This window comes from Glandiceps talaboti, chromosome 3 (genome assembly GCF_964340395.1).
Source record: "Glandiceps talaboti chromosome 3, keGlaTala1.1, whole genome shotgun sequence".
Classification (NCBI taxonomy): Eukaryota; Metazoa; Hemichordata; class Enteropneusta; family Spengelidae; genus Glandiceps; species Glandiceps talaboti.
Genome location: NC_135551.1, coordinates 24,634,691 through 24,651,260, shown reverse-complemented (window position 1 = coordinate 24,651,260; position 16,570 = coordinate 24,634,691). Strand labels below are relative to the sequence as shown.

The window sequence follows — 16,570 nt, the reverse complement described above, 5'->3', positions numbered from 1 at the left end:
TGTTTATTAGAGTGACATGTAATCACATAAGAAAATAGTAACTAAAACAAGTCGAAACAAGGAATTACCCTGCGCAACGGGCTAACAAGTCAGTCAGTCAGTCAGTCAGTCAGTCAGTCAGTCAGTCACAGACAAGTAAGTTACTTGTCTGTATGAGTCAGTGTATACTATATAAAGGTAACATGTACACTGAAGAAAGAAAATAAAGCAGACTACATCCATCACACTTTCCTGTTGAAGGCTCTTGAAACAAATTTTGAAAGTAGTCTTTGATGTTTAGTCATTATGTAATTCAACTTTCTAGTATCGTTGAAGAAAATTCCGGACAGAGCCTCTTGTATTGCTGAAACGATATTGACAAATATCATTGTAAAGTGCACAATAGAAAATAAAAAGAGATTCGTCCTCAATCTCGTAATCTCGTTTAAGTCACAAATCTGTACACGAGATGACAATCGCTACACCCGGGTGTTCCACCTTCGGTCGCTTTTCGTATATCGTATCGGAACAAAACCCGAAGGTCTAGCAGCTAGACTCACTTTATTCATATATGGTGGATACTGCAGTTGGTTCTTATTCTTCCTTAAATTTGCTGTTTGTATCGTTTCTGTGGTACGTATCACTTTGATTGACCCAGTAGTGGGCCCTCTAGTGACAGATCTAGGCTAGGGTGTTTCATGACAATATTTCATTTTAACCAATGCGATTCTGGCTAGACATATGAATTGTGCCCCTATCAACTTTATACGACCAAATTCTATATGTTTAACAGTAAATAATTGTAAAAATGTTACTTTATTTTTCTAGGTACTTTAAAATACAAAGCCTTTTAGAAATTAAGTGTTCCTGTGTACATAAATGTTTGTTATCATACATACAGAGAGATATTATTTGAAAACACACACACACACACACACACACACACACACACACACACACCCATGTCTCACATCCGAACCTAAGGTCCAAAGTCATCGATATCCCGCTAAAATATTTTGTGAATATTTCATGGGTGTGTTCACAAGCAATACTTCGAATTTTCATGTTTTGTAGACATTGGAATTTGTTGGCTAATGAATAAACAGTTGGTACAGCTTTCACTTGATTTTGAAAAGCAAACAAGTCCGTTTTTCTGTACATTTGAAATCACATTATATCCGACGTTTCAGCTACACATATATGGCCGTCTTCAGGGAATAGAACTGGAACAGTGAAAGAATGCGTGTGACTTGGATAATGGCTGACGCTATGTTAGTCTTAAAACTATATTTTATCAATCTCATAGTAGCAAAATATATTACTGTAAACAGGGATTGAAAAATGTAAGGTTGTGTTATTTTAATGAAAATGATTTATTTATCTAAAGTGTTGCCTAAACACAATTATACTTTATATGGCTACTCGAAGTTAAAAAGTTCAAAGTCAAAATAAATCAACGTAGGTAATGTCCATATTGAGTATGTCACTCATATCCACCATTCACTGTACCAACTCCTTTCAGTTCTACTTCCTTTGTGTCAATATCTTGGTTGCTCTTGCTACGCCGTCTGAAACATATATATAGCGAAAAAAGTGTAAGCTAAATATCGTTATATTATAACATAAGGCAAAAAAAGAATTGTTTCTGATCAAGACATTTTGTTTAAAGCGATGCGACGACGCGATTTTTTTTTAAATTCTCAACAAACCAGTCACGCAATCTACTATATATGGCAGTAACTGTTCTTTTTATTTAGTACTTTAGAGCAAGTGTGTATGTTGGGCATATGTCATTTCCTTGTTCATGATTGGCTCTGCAGTTGTCTTCACTGTAGGGAGGGTTATTTTTGTGTTTCCCACTAGATTTGCAGACTGCATGGGCTTGTCAAACACGAAAAAAAGACCGACGCGAGGGTATTTAGGTGATGCGCTCGCTGACCAGAAACAATTATCTTTTTTGGCCTGACGATGGTTTGCGTTTTACGCGCCTAGCGCGTTGGTCATAGATAAACAAAGCTTAATCGAAGTTCATTTGTCGAATAAGTATGTCAAACTTACGTTCCGAAATTTTCTCCCTCCTCGATCGTCTCAGGTAAGGCCTTGTTGCGTGTTTCAGGTAGAAAGAGCACCAGCAAACCAGCCAGAATGGATAGCGAACCGAACAAGACGTACGGTAGAGGGCCCCAGACATAGTCACTCAGCAACATTATGTACGGTGAAAGAATTCCGCCTACACGTGCTGACATTGATGAACCTCCCATGCCAACATTTCTAGAGTGGGGAGAAGGGTTAATGTTAATCCTTTTAGTAGTCGTAGTCTAGATACTATCCGTGGCTTCGAATCTCAAGATCGCTCTTCACTCCGTCTAGCAAGATGACAAATCATGAACCAGAAAGGGTTCATGCATATGAGTAAACCTTGGAATGATGTAAACAATGTGCAAGTAGCGTCCTGACATCACAAAATGTACCATATTTAGATATTATGTAACTGCCCCAATAAACACTAACTTATTGTTGGACAGAATTCTGGGATTGATTAACAAAGGGATGATGTTAACGACTATGGGGGTGATTTCGTTTGAACCTCAAATGTCACGTCAGGACCTTATTAAGCTGGAATTGAGATGATATTCGAAGCCACGGATAACCTTTAGACTATGATCATTTGTTTGGTCTATCTTCAAGTTTTTGAGTGTCAGGTTTTCTGATTCTTTTTAGTGTCTTTCGCGGTAGCTCGTTTTATTTTCTAAAAAAAAGGCATTATCTACTATAACTATTTAAGCATTGTCATCATTCTAAGGGGCGAGATCAACATTCAGTGAACAACGAATTATAAAAAACTAAATTATTTTACTTTAGAGTGGGGGGGGGGGTTGAGTCATTTTAGTTCTCATCCTACAAAAACGAGCTTACTTTTATAAATGGATCTGTTTTGTACCCCTCATTACAAATATTTCTAAAAATGTCGTCAAATCGAGAAATGGACGAATTTTCGCTATGATAAATGTGTGGCTCTAAAGTACAGTACATTGTCAACAAAAGAACTAGATTAATTGTGCTATCTGAAACAATTATTAATGTAACAGTTGATCATTTTACTAAGAAAGGGTGGGGGTCTGAGGCCTAACTAAAAGAATTTAGGTTGTTTTCCTATATCTAAGTATTGATCTCGCACCTAAGTTGTCTGGTCTGTTCAAACGAAATAGTAGGTGTTGAATAAATACTAAGTTAAAGGTACCTGACTGGTGTTGGAAATAACTCAGCTGCATAGACGTAGATGATGGCGTATGATGCAGCAATGCAAAACTTGCCTAACATAGCAAGAGTAACGACCAACCATTCCAAAGCTGTAAGAAAACAAGATATTTCAATCTTTACATTGTATTTACTGTATAACAATAGCATTGTTTGACAGTCATTGCATTTTCGAAATAACTGTCATGGGGCGCGGTAAGCGTGTTATACAAAGGAGAACAAATATGGCAAAGTAAAGAAGCGTACTCCGATTTCTCATTCATTCATTTATTCAATTCATTCATTCATTAATTCATTCATTCGTGTATACATACATACACTATCCATTCTGCCGTAATGGGAGAGATGGACTAATATATAGGCATATAGAAAGAAAGAAAGAAAGAAAGAAAGAAAGAAAGAAAGAAAGAAAGAAAGAAAGAAAGAAAGAAAGAAAGAAAGAAAGAAAGAAAGAAAGAAAGAAAGAAAGAAAGAAAGAAAGACACAGAAGGGAGTTCATTTAGTAACCCGTGGATCGTTACTTTTTCAAGCTACCAATACATCAAATTCATCCGAGTGACAAGAGGACACATATATATCTTGCAAGCAATGACTGAACATGCCATCTTTCTCATCATCTTAATTATTAATATAAATCGTAAGTATTAAACAAGACTTACATTCGTCATCTGGCACAAGAAGAGTAGCAAACAGACCCAGTCCCCCTACCAGCATATAAACACAGACTAATATACGTCGTCCGAAATACTTCATGAAAATGAGACAGGAGATGTATGCAGGAATTTCAACTGCTCCTGATATGAAAAAGTTTATGTAGTCGTTTTCTCCGAGATTGTCCGTGTTGAATGAAAGTCCATAGTAAACCAAACAGTTGGCAAACCTGGTTGTTGATGGTGGGAACATAAATGAATGAATCTATCAATATAATCAATCAATCAATCAATCGATCAATCAATCAATAAATCAATCAATCAATCAATCAATCAACCAACCAACCAACCAACCAACCAACCGCTCACTCACTCACTCACTCACCCACCCACCCAACCAACCAACCAACCAACCAACCAACCAACCAATCAATCGTTCGTTATCAACCAATCACAAAATTACTTAGAATTAAGCACGTACCATGTGCACATTTCCTCTTGTAGACAAATGACTAATTACGGACCCACAAGGGCGCCCTCTTTGCATTTTGGGTCATCATTTCTTTTGCCGCATGACTAATTAGTTAAATCTTTGTTTTGTGACTGTTGTATTACCCATTTTAGTTAGAATATAGCACACAAGATGTACAATGTATAACTTTCACTCATACTCTGGGCTAGACGAAAATGAAATGTATTGATGATAATAACGTAAAATTATGAATCTTTCATATGGCAATAGAAATGCGTTGGTTATCAAGTTGGAAAATCCATCATATTTAGAAATCTTTCAAAAATGACTCTTCATTTCTGCAGCCATCAATGGTTATACTGTGACAACGTATATTAGCAGTATTTTTTTTCTCTTCTTTAATTTAGCCACAGATTTATCAGATTTGCATCAATGGCACTATACTTAATACGATACATGTTATGGGTGAAACCTCGACAAACTACTTGTACATAGTTGACGTGAAAAATTGTGTCCTGACAAATGCAAACCTTGGCGATCAATACATTTACACTATAGAAAGATTTAGAAGTTAAATAAAAAAGCTTAGAGTAGATTGTATTATATAATCAACAATGTTTCATATACAGGTAAGGAAAATTAAATTATCCAATATGTTAATTATAAACAAAGCATAGGAAATAGACAAATGAAATACGTGAGGATGTACATTTCTATATTTCATGAGAAAAAATTTAACTTACCAGTTGAAGAATATATTTAGTGTTCTTATTCTCAGATTTGGTGTTCTAAATAGGTCGAAGAACGTAGCCTTCTTTGTGTTGTCCTATTGGTTACAAATTAAATAGCAAAGACAATATTTGTAATATAAATACCAAATATCCCCCCCCTCGTTAAAATAAGTCGCAGTATTCCAGTACAATAAAAAGACCTTATTTTGTATCAAACATATATTTTTTTACTCTTGGCCAAAAGTCACATGTGTATTATATTAGAATTCGGGTTGATAGCAGAGAAATGCGGACGCAAACGTGTCTCTATATGCAAGATAAATATAACGTGAGAGGAAGCATTGGCTAAGGGCTAATATGACACATACTAAGAAACTATTTTAAGTTACCCCATCACCCCCCCCCCCCAGCAACAAAAATAACAACAACAAAAATCATATAAACAAAAAGAGAACAAACTAAATTACTTCACGAACAAAAATTAAAGGTTACCAATTCAATTTCTTTTTCAAGTTGGTGCTTCTCTTCATCAAATAAATTGTCCGGTAGAGTAACCTTGTTCGTTTTGGCTGCTTTCTTCAGTAACTTTTCTGCTTTGTCATATTTACCCTGCTGTACCAACCATCGTATTGATTCTGGAACAAACCTATCATGTAATAAATGCCAAAAATGCTCAAGGTCTACGGCAGAGGGATGGTGGTGGTGGTGGTGGTGGTGGTAACGGTGGTGGTGGTGGTGGTGGTGGTGGTGGTGGTGGTGGTGGTAACGGTGTTGGCGGCGGCGGTGGTGGTGGTGATGGTGGTGGTGGTGGTGGTGGTAGTAGTAGTAGTGATGGTGTATTGTGGTCATTAGAATTCATATTCCTGAGTTCTGGTTGCCTTAATCATATTTGACTACCAGAATGATTATCTACACACTGTTAATTACAAATCATTGTTATTAAACTAACAAAAACTTACCAAATGTAGCTGAGATAAGGAACTAAAACTATGGCAATAGTCATTTCTAGGTATCGCCATTTGGTATGGTAGGCCCAAGCAACAACAGCCAGTGAGATATACCCAATAGCATAAAAAATCTCTATGAAAATTCCGGCAAACGTTCTCCATGTCGGTCCAACTAATTCAACGCCTAAGATAGAAAATGACAAAACAGTGGCATAATTATTTAAATAGATAACTATTCAGACAGACAGACAGACAGACACAGACAGACAGACAGACAGACAGACAGACAGACAGACAGACAGACAGACAGACAGACAGACAGACAGGCTGGCTGGCTGGCTGGCTGGCTGGCTGGCTGGCAGGCTCAGGCAGACCGCCGATCATCTCACCGGCTCCATTATATTATTTTAAAGTTCCTCACAAGACCTATTCTTCTCCGTACAAATTCAAATTTATGACTCTATTCATGTTAAACGTGATTACTCTTCAGTATGGAAATATTAGAAATACACAGACTATTTCATTTATTTACTCAAAAATAATATTTGTCGTTGGAGCGGGTATTCCAATCAATCATTATAGTCAAATATTTATCTTTTTTCTTAGATGCCAGTGAAGAAAGCCATGACTTACCAATTACGAAACCAACCAGGAAGATTCCCATCGCCCCGATACCCATACAGAATTGACCAATTGCAAACACATAATACGTAGGTGAGAATGCCGTTCCTGCTGATACCAAAATAGTCCACGCAATAGCTGCAATGAATACAGGCTTTCTTCCAAACCTGTAATATCAAGATGTATTTTGTTACACACATATAGTGTTCCCTATCCTTTGGTAGTCAAATAACCCATGGCGCATTGTCACTAAATAACCAAGAGGTGACCCACTTGGACATGTTTGATCACAATTATATTTCACATACTTGGATAAGTGTAAGTTTCGTATATATTTCGCAAAGGGGTATTATAAGCCATTCCAAATCTTATCGAAATACATTTTCCATTGACTTTGAAGGTAGGTTCGAAGCACATGACTGTTGGCAACCCTGGTACATTTTTTTGGTGTTAACAAGATTTGGCTGATAGTTCTCATCATGATTGACTTCGTATTTATTAGCTATGAAATCGTGTATTCTATTATTTCAAAGCCGAAGTCCATTCTCGATCACTCCAAATAGGTCGAGACTTTCAAATAGTGCGGGTTTCTTAGTTTTCGATAGTTGCGATTTTTTACTAACTTAACTAGTCTAGATCTGAGATCTTCGTGTTTTCTTCCGATACAACACAAGCACCCGGGGGTCGCATAATCGAGGGTAGAACATCCGAGCGTTCCGCCCTCAGAATTGCGGTCGCTTATCGCATCGGAAGAAAGCCCGGGGCGCGGGTCTAGCAGAACTCGGACTAGAAACTCTAACAGGAATGTTATGCAAGCACAGTTACAGACTATTGGTATTGATTGCTTCTTCCATTCAGATGCATTATGTTGTCCCCACATATAGCAACTGTTGTTCCTAGGCCTGGTAAGCGATGCCCAAATGCGATGTTTCTTTTTAAGTTGCTGGGTGCAAGAATATGGCATTCAACTAACTATGAGTGGTGTTACACCTCTTCCAAAGAACAAAAAATGCGTTTACTCTGGATGATTATATCCTTATAAATGACAGGTCTTACTTTTTCTTGGTTGTCGTCACTGCCCCATTTTAGTTGACCCGTTGAACCGATCAACAAATTACATATCATGTTTGGCGTTGATGGGTTGTCTGATTGAAGCGATAATAAGATAGCATTAGACCATACCTGTCAGATAGCTGACCGAAGATGAGTGATCCGACCAGCTTCCCAACCAGGATTATAGACTTGGAAAGTTGCTTCAACCAATCTTTGTCACAGACCAAATCAAACTAAACCAAATTATAGAAACGATTTATTTCGTTAATCTTACAGCACAGAAATAAATTACTCGTCTGTTTCATCTGAATACCTACGTCATCAGATCTAAAATGACAAGATAAAGTCCTAGCCTGTCGTTGTCGCGGTATCTGTGATGCTACTGTTAACCTGAATAGTACAGTGGAATCACTACCAGTTACGTAGACAGACGCAGGTTCGTCCAAACCAGGGTCTCGGCTGCACTCCATTCGTACACTGATTTTTCACATGTAAAGTGTCAACATTTTACACAACCTTACGAGCTCCCACTAGAATTTTGTGTTTCGTTCAGCCTAAGAGCAACCGTTATAGGACGTGTATGTTCATCTCGTTGTATGTAATACAAAATATTTATAAGGTGTTTTTGTTAACAAAGTCTGCAATGACTACCTGTGAACCTGGAGAACTACTTGTTTTGACAATATTGAATTGTCAAGGTTTCATAGTGCCGTTATTACAAACCCATGATATCAAATATCTGATAAAAAGATCAATTAGTTTTGAATGTGTTATCTTTGTACAAAGACTCCCTAATTGAACAATCTTGCTATCTCATCTAGGAATAGATATGACAACATGCAATGATCACATGATGTCTGCATGACTTGTTTTGTTATGCTATTGTTTATGTCCATAAGACATAAGTGAAAGACTTATGGGATCATAAATTTACAGAGATTTTGCAATTTCTTCAAATTGTGTATTTTAACCGTTAGGGAATAAACAGGTGTCCCCGGCCCCTATGCGGGCGCGGGCTTACCGTTACAATTGAACCAATTTACAACGTTTCCCATTGATCTGTTACAAGTTTTGAACAACAACAACTACTACTACAGAATTCAATAACAAACGTTATAACTTGCACTGTCACAAATGCTCGCTGCAACCCTGTTACAGCGTTATAAATACTACTCTCCGTCTATACGGACTTGTAATATAAACCTCAGACCACCATAGTTAGAAAATGTATACTAGTGATCTAAGTACATATGTGAAGAATTTGTATTACCTACGTTTGACAACAGTCAAATACAGCGGATCTGTTGTAACATCGGATACAATAATTAGTCGTTTGAGTTTCAAAGTGAGGATGACAATAGTAGTGACATTTGACCACTGACGTACAGCTAACTCATGTGTTTACTTTAGAAAACAGTCCCTGATGACCAATTAATCCGTAGATAACCGTGTAACTGTTAATCAACTGAGAAGAACTGAATAATTGGTGTCAAATGAGAACGCTAAACACTGAAAAGGCGGAGGGTATTAAAGTAAGGAAGTTAACTTTAAAAGATAAGCACAGTAATGAGCAAGTATGCAGAGAAATGCAATAATAAAGGTTGCATGACAAAGAATATATGATTAATTGAATAACAAAGTTGACCTACCTCCTGTACGACCGTACTTTCGTAAGTTGACCTATCGTAAACCCATCCCTGATCGCAAGACAGCTGGTCTTCTCTCTTCCCTAGATCCTCGGGTGTGTAACTCAGACCAGTGACGTTATACTGTTTACATTGCGACCATTCGATTTCCCCGTTGTCGTTGACACTATACGGTATAGTGAAATTTTTGACAGGCGAGTTAGCATCATACGTTTGGTTATCATACACGCGACAGTAATGGTCACTCGAGGCACTCAAAAAACTATTTCCTAGACTAATATAAGCGCATGGCATGGCTACCAAACATATCAACGCATACTGAATCTTCTGGTAACGTCCAAATTCCCCGAGATATTTCAAAATATCTTCGAACCTCATGTTTTCAGACGGTTGACAATTTGGCAGGTGCCTGTATGAGTTCGTGCAACAGTACCGATCTCTCTATCAGCAATCGTCTTTTTGATTACGTCATTTGTACTGGCAATCACTACATGCAAGAAGATTTGAAAACTAGATATTTATTCAACAGATTTATCAGGAAAAACAAGATTATACAGATTGTAATTAATGTCGAAATTGTTGATGACCTCGGTCAAAGAACATCCGTAAATCAGGGAACACGATGACCTGTCATCATAGCCAAAAGGATGTATTCCTGGTAAATGAGGTCATGAGGTGTAACACCCGCTCGACCTCCAAATAATAAGCGTACCTTACACCAAAATAATTGCTATCCATACCTCAGCCAAATAAGCTGGTAACAAACTCGCATATACTGCACGTACTGTAATAAACTCATAATTTGCCTGAGCTTGTAATTTGAGCTGACAATCTAGATATTGGGGTTGGGTACGTTCCTCAGTCCCGTCATAACATTCCCGTGGTAACCTCGACTGAATGATTTCGCCCACACCTATTCCCTGCAGTAACAAATCTCAAATAACTGCGACTGATCTTCAATGAGCTTTACTTGGAATGAATTTACCACTATCTCTTGCCGACTGCTAATGTTTTACTTGTATTGTTCATTTGTTTGTACCACAGTCTTCCTTGTCTGTGTTTGTACTTTATATTATTATACCGAATGTATTAATGTACACTTTCTTTGTGTTGATGTTAAATATGTTAACTATTAGCATACGAGTTAAATCTTAATGTAGCCCTCGTCAATCACAGACAAAATACTGAATATTCCCGGTCAATCAATACTTTCCCTAAAATCTGAAAAAGCGGTCTATAGTGTTTACTACTCATTGATTGTGCAAATATGTGAAACTAAGTTTGAAGCAATGTTTTTGTATGAAACAAAACGTATATTGATATGATAAAATAGCACCTATGTAATTTGAAATCTTGTAAGAAGCCCAATTGTACTTTTTGTACTGCAATTTTAAGTAAAACTTGACATACAGGTTAGGGTAAAAATTATTCATCAGAAATGTTTTCCCATAAACCCTTGTAGGAAATACACAAAATATAATGGCCGAGCACACATTAAGTGCAGTAGCACTTCTTTACAAGACTTTAAGGTTGATTAAGTACTTCATCATCAAATAAAAGTAGCTATATCTTTCCCTTTAAACAAAAATTAGCCATTTTATATCTGCCACGCTTTTTTAACTAATTAATTGTATTTCCATGATTATGTTAACATCAATTTTTTTAAATGTTCCACACGGTAGTTATCCATCCACCAGGGTTTTTCTCTCTCTCATCGCTATCACACAGAAGACAAAAATCTAAATCAAAATGACTACTAAATCGGTTTTATTGAAAAGAATATAAAAAAAAAAGCCCCATCAACTTTGAGTAAGTCATCAAGTAATGAATTATCATCTGTTTATTACCGTTTTTAACTGGGACTATATCTATAAATGACATCATCATGCACCTGAACCATACAATTTTAGTCCAAACTGAATAATTCGAAAACCACCCCCTCTTCACCTGTGGATCTCCAGTTCTGTCAAACAGATTAATTATGTCGACTTCAAAGTCTGCCAAATGATTTCTTTATTTACAGTCTGGTTCACTTGAATTCACCATATTCATTGTCCGATTATTCAAGTGTCAAAAACCGTGAATATAATTCGATTGAGACTCTGACATCATATCTCGAATTCTTGTCAGTTTGCTATATATTTCATTCACAGGTGCAAACATTTGGAATGATATTCCTATTCACATCAGATCAAAAATTATACACAACATTTAAGAAAATCTTAAAAACAATATTTAGTATATTAATATGAGTGATTAAATGTAAACACAAAACGGTATAGACTTGTCATTTGTTGTAGACTTTCCTTGTACTAAACAGGCTTTTGTAAGTACATTTTTCAGTTATGTGTACAGTGTTTCAGTCCCATCGATGGCAACCCTCTTATTGTTATCATTCGCAATGTACAATGAAGTCAGGCTAGACTAGCTGCACGTTATTTCGTGACTCCCAATTTACGTTCTCTCTCTTTTTTTGTTACCAAGGTATTGTGATCATTTCTATATTGGGTAAATAAACCATAAACTTCTTCTTGTTATTATCATTATTACTATTAGCATATTAAGTACTGAATCTAGCTGCTATTGTCAATTAAATCATTGCTCGTACTTTATGATAAACGAGTACTCTCGTATATGGTGTCAATAAAAAACATACTCTCTTCGATAAACAAATGCGCTATCATGGTATACGTATAAAGTAATCATAACATGATCATTAATGATAAAAATTCTCACCAAAAATCTGAGTAATGAAATTGAAAAAAAAATCAGTTTTCTATGACAATCACTGACTGTGTCATATGACCTTTACCAAGCCCGTATAATTACAGTAGCAACAATTAACATAATAAATGAAATTTGCAAAGAATATAAAAATGTATATAAATCCTCAAATTGTGGAATGTTGAAACAAAATCAATCGAAAGATTTGCAGTACTCTCTGGATGTTCTTTTCCATAATTTCTATCAACAACTTCCGTGCACTGTTGTTTGACATGATATGATGTATATTGTAAATTAATAGACAGGATACTAATAACAGCTCTGTATTATTGATATTCTGAGTTATTGATATTCTGAATAAATATTTAATTATAGTAATATTTGGGACATTCATAGTCATATATTGTACTTCTTTGAAAGTATTCCTGAGTAACTTTATATAATATACAAATTGAAAAACAAGTTTTTAGACTTACAAATGACGTGATATTTACATCAAGATTTATAATTTGTTATTAGTGTCAAACACATGCTCTAGTTGAGAGCACTGTAGAGGATAAAGCTGTCAAGTAATCGTGGACTCGAGTAAGATTGCTTTGAGTTCCATGTTAAACATTCAACCATAGAATCTGTTGCAAGACCTCTGATTATTGTGTTCAACTAAACGGTGGATATTAAAACTGATATATCAAGGAAAGGTAAAAACGCACACCTTTTCATAAAGCTCCTGCTTGTGGCACTTTCATTTAACATGAGTCACTATATGGGTTTAATATTCAAATTAACTCAGTGTAAGACCTAACAAACTCTGATTTTTATCGACTTTATTCGCATCTATCTTTTGTTTATAGTGTGTTCTATTAACTACATGTTCAGTTCTGCATATACAATATCTCCAGACTTCTTTTCAGCCATGCTCACCTTTGACCTTCGTGGTGGCTGTTCTTCTGAAAGATCGAGGTCAGCATAGGTCAGATTCTCGGCATTCTTTACTGGCTGTTGCCTAGCATTACTAATGCCGCTATTGTCTACGAGTTTACCATGAGGTTCCATCTCCCCACCTTTGCTTGGTACTTCTCGATCTTCGTACGTGGACTGAATACTTTGTCCCGTGGTTTCATTTGACTGAACGTTTTCGTCTTTATTACTCGACGAGATTTCACTTGAGACAATTTCAGAAGTAACTCTCGGTTTGGGCTTTATTACAGGTTTAGCTGGTTTCTCTATTTCTTTTTTCATGATGTCACAATGTCCCTTACTATCAGATATTTGGTCAGGTCGACGTTTTGGTTTATTTACCACAGAATACAAATTCATAACATCAATAGTGTCATCATCACCACCACCACATTCATTTGCCTTTTGACCAGATGTTCCAGTTGTACGATTATTTGGTAGAGTTTTTGCCTTTTCTTTGTTTCCACTCGTCGTGGTTTCCATATGTTTGACTACATCATTTTTTCCTTCCACTCCTTTGGAATCAGCCTGTTTGTTACCACCCTTTCCCATTTTATTCAACTTGCTCACAGACAAATTCAATTTCAGATTGACACTTACGGTTGTCTCTCTTATGTCACTTACACTAGCGTAAGCTGAATTCGAGGCATCTTGACTCAACACAGGATCTCCTGAAGAGTCAGACGAAATGTGGCTGTATAGCTGTGTTTCGTCAGTTTGTACACTACTTGCAGATTCTCTTTTCTGTCGTCGGGATCTTACTACACATATGACGATTACAATTATAATAACTGTAATGATAATTAAAGCGGCTGTACCTCCAACGGCTGCAGCTATGATTTTCAAATCATCGTTGTATTCATCTGTAAATGGATATGTTGTTAATTTGTCGATGGTCGAAGAAGTTGGTTTACTATTATATAGAATATTTATCTTTATATTACCTACTGCCTCAGTTGTGCCGATAGTATTATTTACTTCACACATGACTTTGTAATCACCATTGTACAAATGATTCATACCACTGACGGTAAGTATAGTATTATTTTCAGTTGTCATGAATATACTGTTCATCTTGATATATTCCCCATCAAATTTCCATCTGTAGGTGAGGGTGTTTGGATTTCCAATAGCATTGCAAGTCAGATTGAAAGAGGAATTATCGGTTAACGTAATAACTTCAGGATAGATATCAACTTTTGGTTTATACAAAACATGGAATGGACCTAGGCTACAAGTATATCCGGAGGACCAGGTAGGATATCTCGCCCTGCAAATGTAATAAGCTTCATTATCTTTGATGTCAGGAGTCCATCTGTATCGTAAAATCAAGTTGTTTTCTGTCAGGTTTGGCTCTCCTGTGCTGATGCTGGCCGACTGTGTAGTATTCTGATACCATTCAATAGTAGGCCAAGGTACCCCAACAGCTGGTAACGTACATATCAGTATATAACCATGTGGATCACCCTCTTCTACATTATGATTGAAAACGTTAGCAGTACTAGTACCGTTATAATGGAGAGAACAATTTGGATTCCCTTCAGGAGGGATAACAAGTACATCAAAATTTACAAGTCTTGATCGAAGAATAATACTGTCTCCATTCGATAGAACACATTGATATTGTCCCGTGTCAAAAGCAGCTGTAGTGGTGTCAATTTGTGTTATCAACAAATCAAACTCTCCAGAGTTACCAGTACCAAAAATCCTGTAACGTGGATTATCAATGAGTACCGTGTAGTCTTCACTTATCGTCTGGTTATTCTTGATCCATGACACTGACTGTCCTAGCTGCATATGTTGAATAACACAGTAAAATGTGTGATGCACTTGATTTGTACTCTGAGTGTTGAAGTCTATCTTGCTGGAAGAAGGTTCAGTCACGAATGAAGGGTCAATCGACAGTACTCCATACCCAGCATACCCAAGGAGGATAATTACCATCAGGAATCTGGCAACCAATGAGAAGACCTGTGGAGCTGGCATAACTGCTTTGTATTAGAATAAACTTCAGTGTGTGAAAGTTCATATTCAACGGTATTCCGATACCGTGTCTATGTTTAGTAACACCACAGCTCAATGACTTCTGATATGCTCTATTTCCTCGATCCGGGTACTTTCACTTGTAACGTTGACGTCACCGTACACACGTGTATTGCCCTGAAGTAACCTTTTGAGAGAGCCTGATGCCAATCAAGAGGTGAACACACAAGTCAGTATCTCAGCACGAAGATGTTTTCCGTAAATGTTTTATAATTTTTTTTATTCAGCACATACTTACATTTCAAGCTATCAACACATGAATTCTGAAACTTTACAGCCGAACTCATCTAACCTTAGCATTTCAATCACGAATGGTTCGAATTCGACCATGGAATATATTCATTACCTTTACTTTCCAGCATGTTGTCAACATGATAATTGTTTTACTGAAGGTTCTTCAGATAACTGTGAGTACAATAAAATAATTGAAAAAACTTACGATACAAAATAAATAATAAAGTTCACGTGTCAATGATGAAATAATGACGACAGAGAACTACCATGATAGATTGCTTTGTTTGTTCCCAAGACAGACATGTTTCTGATCTACCCCCCCCCTAAAATAAAGAAGAAAGAAAGCAAACATCGATCATGATTTTTGTATTATTTTCTTCTTTTAGATTAGAGTGACTCGGTATTTCTTTGTTGGCAGGTTGATAACATTGTTTCATGATTTAAGACATCTTCCGACCGCAAGGGGGCGGGCTTCGATATAATTCTCTTCCACACACCAGTTGATAGATAGGAATGGTAGTACGGACTAAACTATTAATTGACAAGTCAAGATGGATTCAAGAATGTACGTTATGTTTGTCCTATAGGCCTTTTGATCTCTAGCTTAGTCGCCCAACTTGCTATCAAGCTCACGATATTGTAGACAATATCCAAAGCTCGTTTTAGAGGCAGTGGTACAGTTCAGGAACAGGAACGAGTATATGACAAGGCAAACGAGACGAATTCGGTGATGCATTGTCCATTATCACTAATCAAACTAACGGTGTGACCTCGTGCTAATAAGAATACAATAATATCGAGAATGTCTGTCATCAAAGTGTGTTTGGTTAATGAAATCGAAATTAAAAATCTACAGTAATTCAATATGAGTATATGTACGATTCATTCTGTTTAATAATACACTAACTTGTTTGTAGAAACTTACTCACAAAAGTGAAATATTCATTCTTAATTAACACTGACTGTAAAGGAGGATATAATATGCGTAATTGTGAATTGTTTAGGGGTCATTTTCCGACGACTTATCTCAAAAATGTAATGGCCGAATGAAAGACCAAAAATTATGAAAACAATATCACTCACGCAAGTCAAAGCTATGTATTGACTATTGTTATAATTCTTCGCTTTCTAATAGATATTCAGTTATAACTGTCTTTCATTCTCCAATCCCTAAGGCTTACTACATATTAAAGTCATAACTGAATATATTCACGCTTACAATGCCAGAAAGTGTCCTATCGGACACGCGTTGTTC

General features: G+C 36.5%; 1 protein-coding gene across 1 annotated transcript; it reads right to left on the bottom strand.

Annotated features, from left to right (window-relative positions):
• Positions 1 to 1,462: 1,462 nt before the first annotated feature.
• Positions 1,463 to 9,735, bottom strand: LOC144433260 (organic cation transporter protein-like). The gene is made up of 10 exons (XM_078121569.1): positions 9,361 to 9,735; positions 7,841 to 7,944; positions 6,671 to 6,825; positions 6,050 to 6,221; positions 5,583 to 5,736; positions 5,103 to 5,185; positions 3,897 to 4,117; positions 3,221 to 3,329; positions 2,038 to 2,250; positions 1,463 to 1,547 (listed from the first exon to the last, which is right to left on the bottom strand). Exons 1-10 carry the CDS (start codon positions 9,733 to 9,735, stop codon positions 1,463 to 1,465), a joined length of 1,671 nt encoding a protein of 556 aa, XP_077977695.1.
• Positions 9,736 to 16,570: the final 6,835 nt, after the last annotated feature.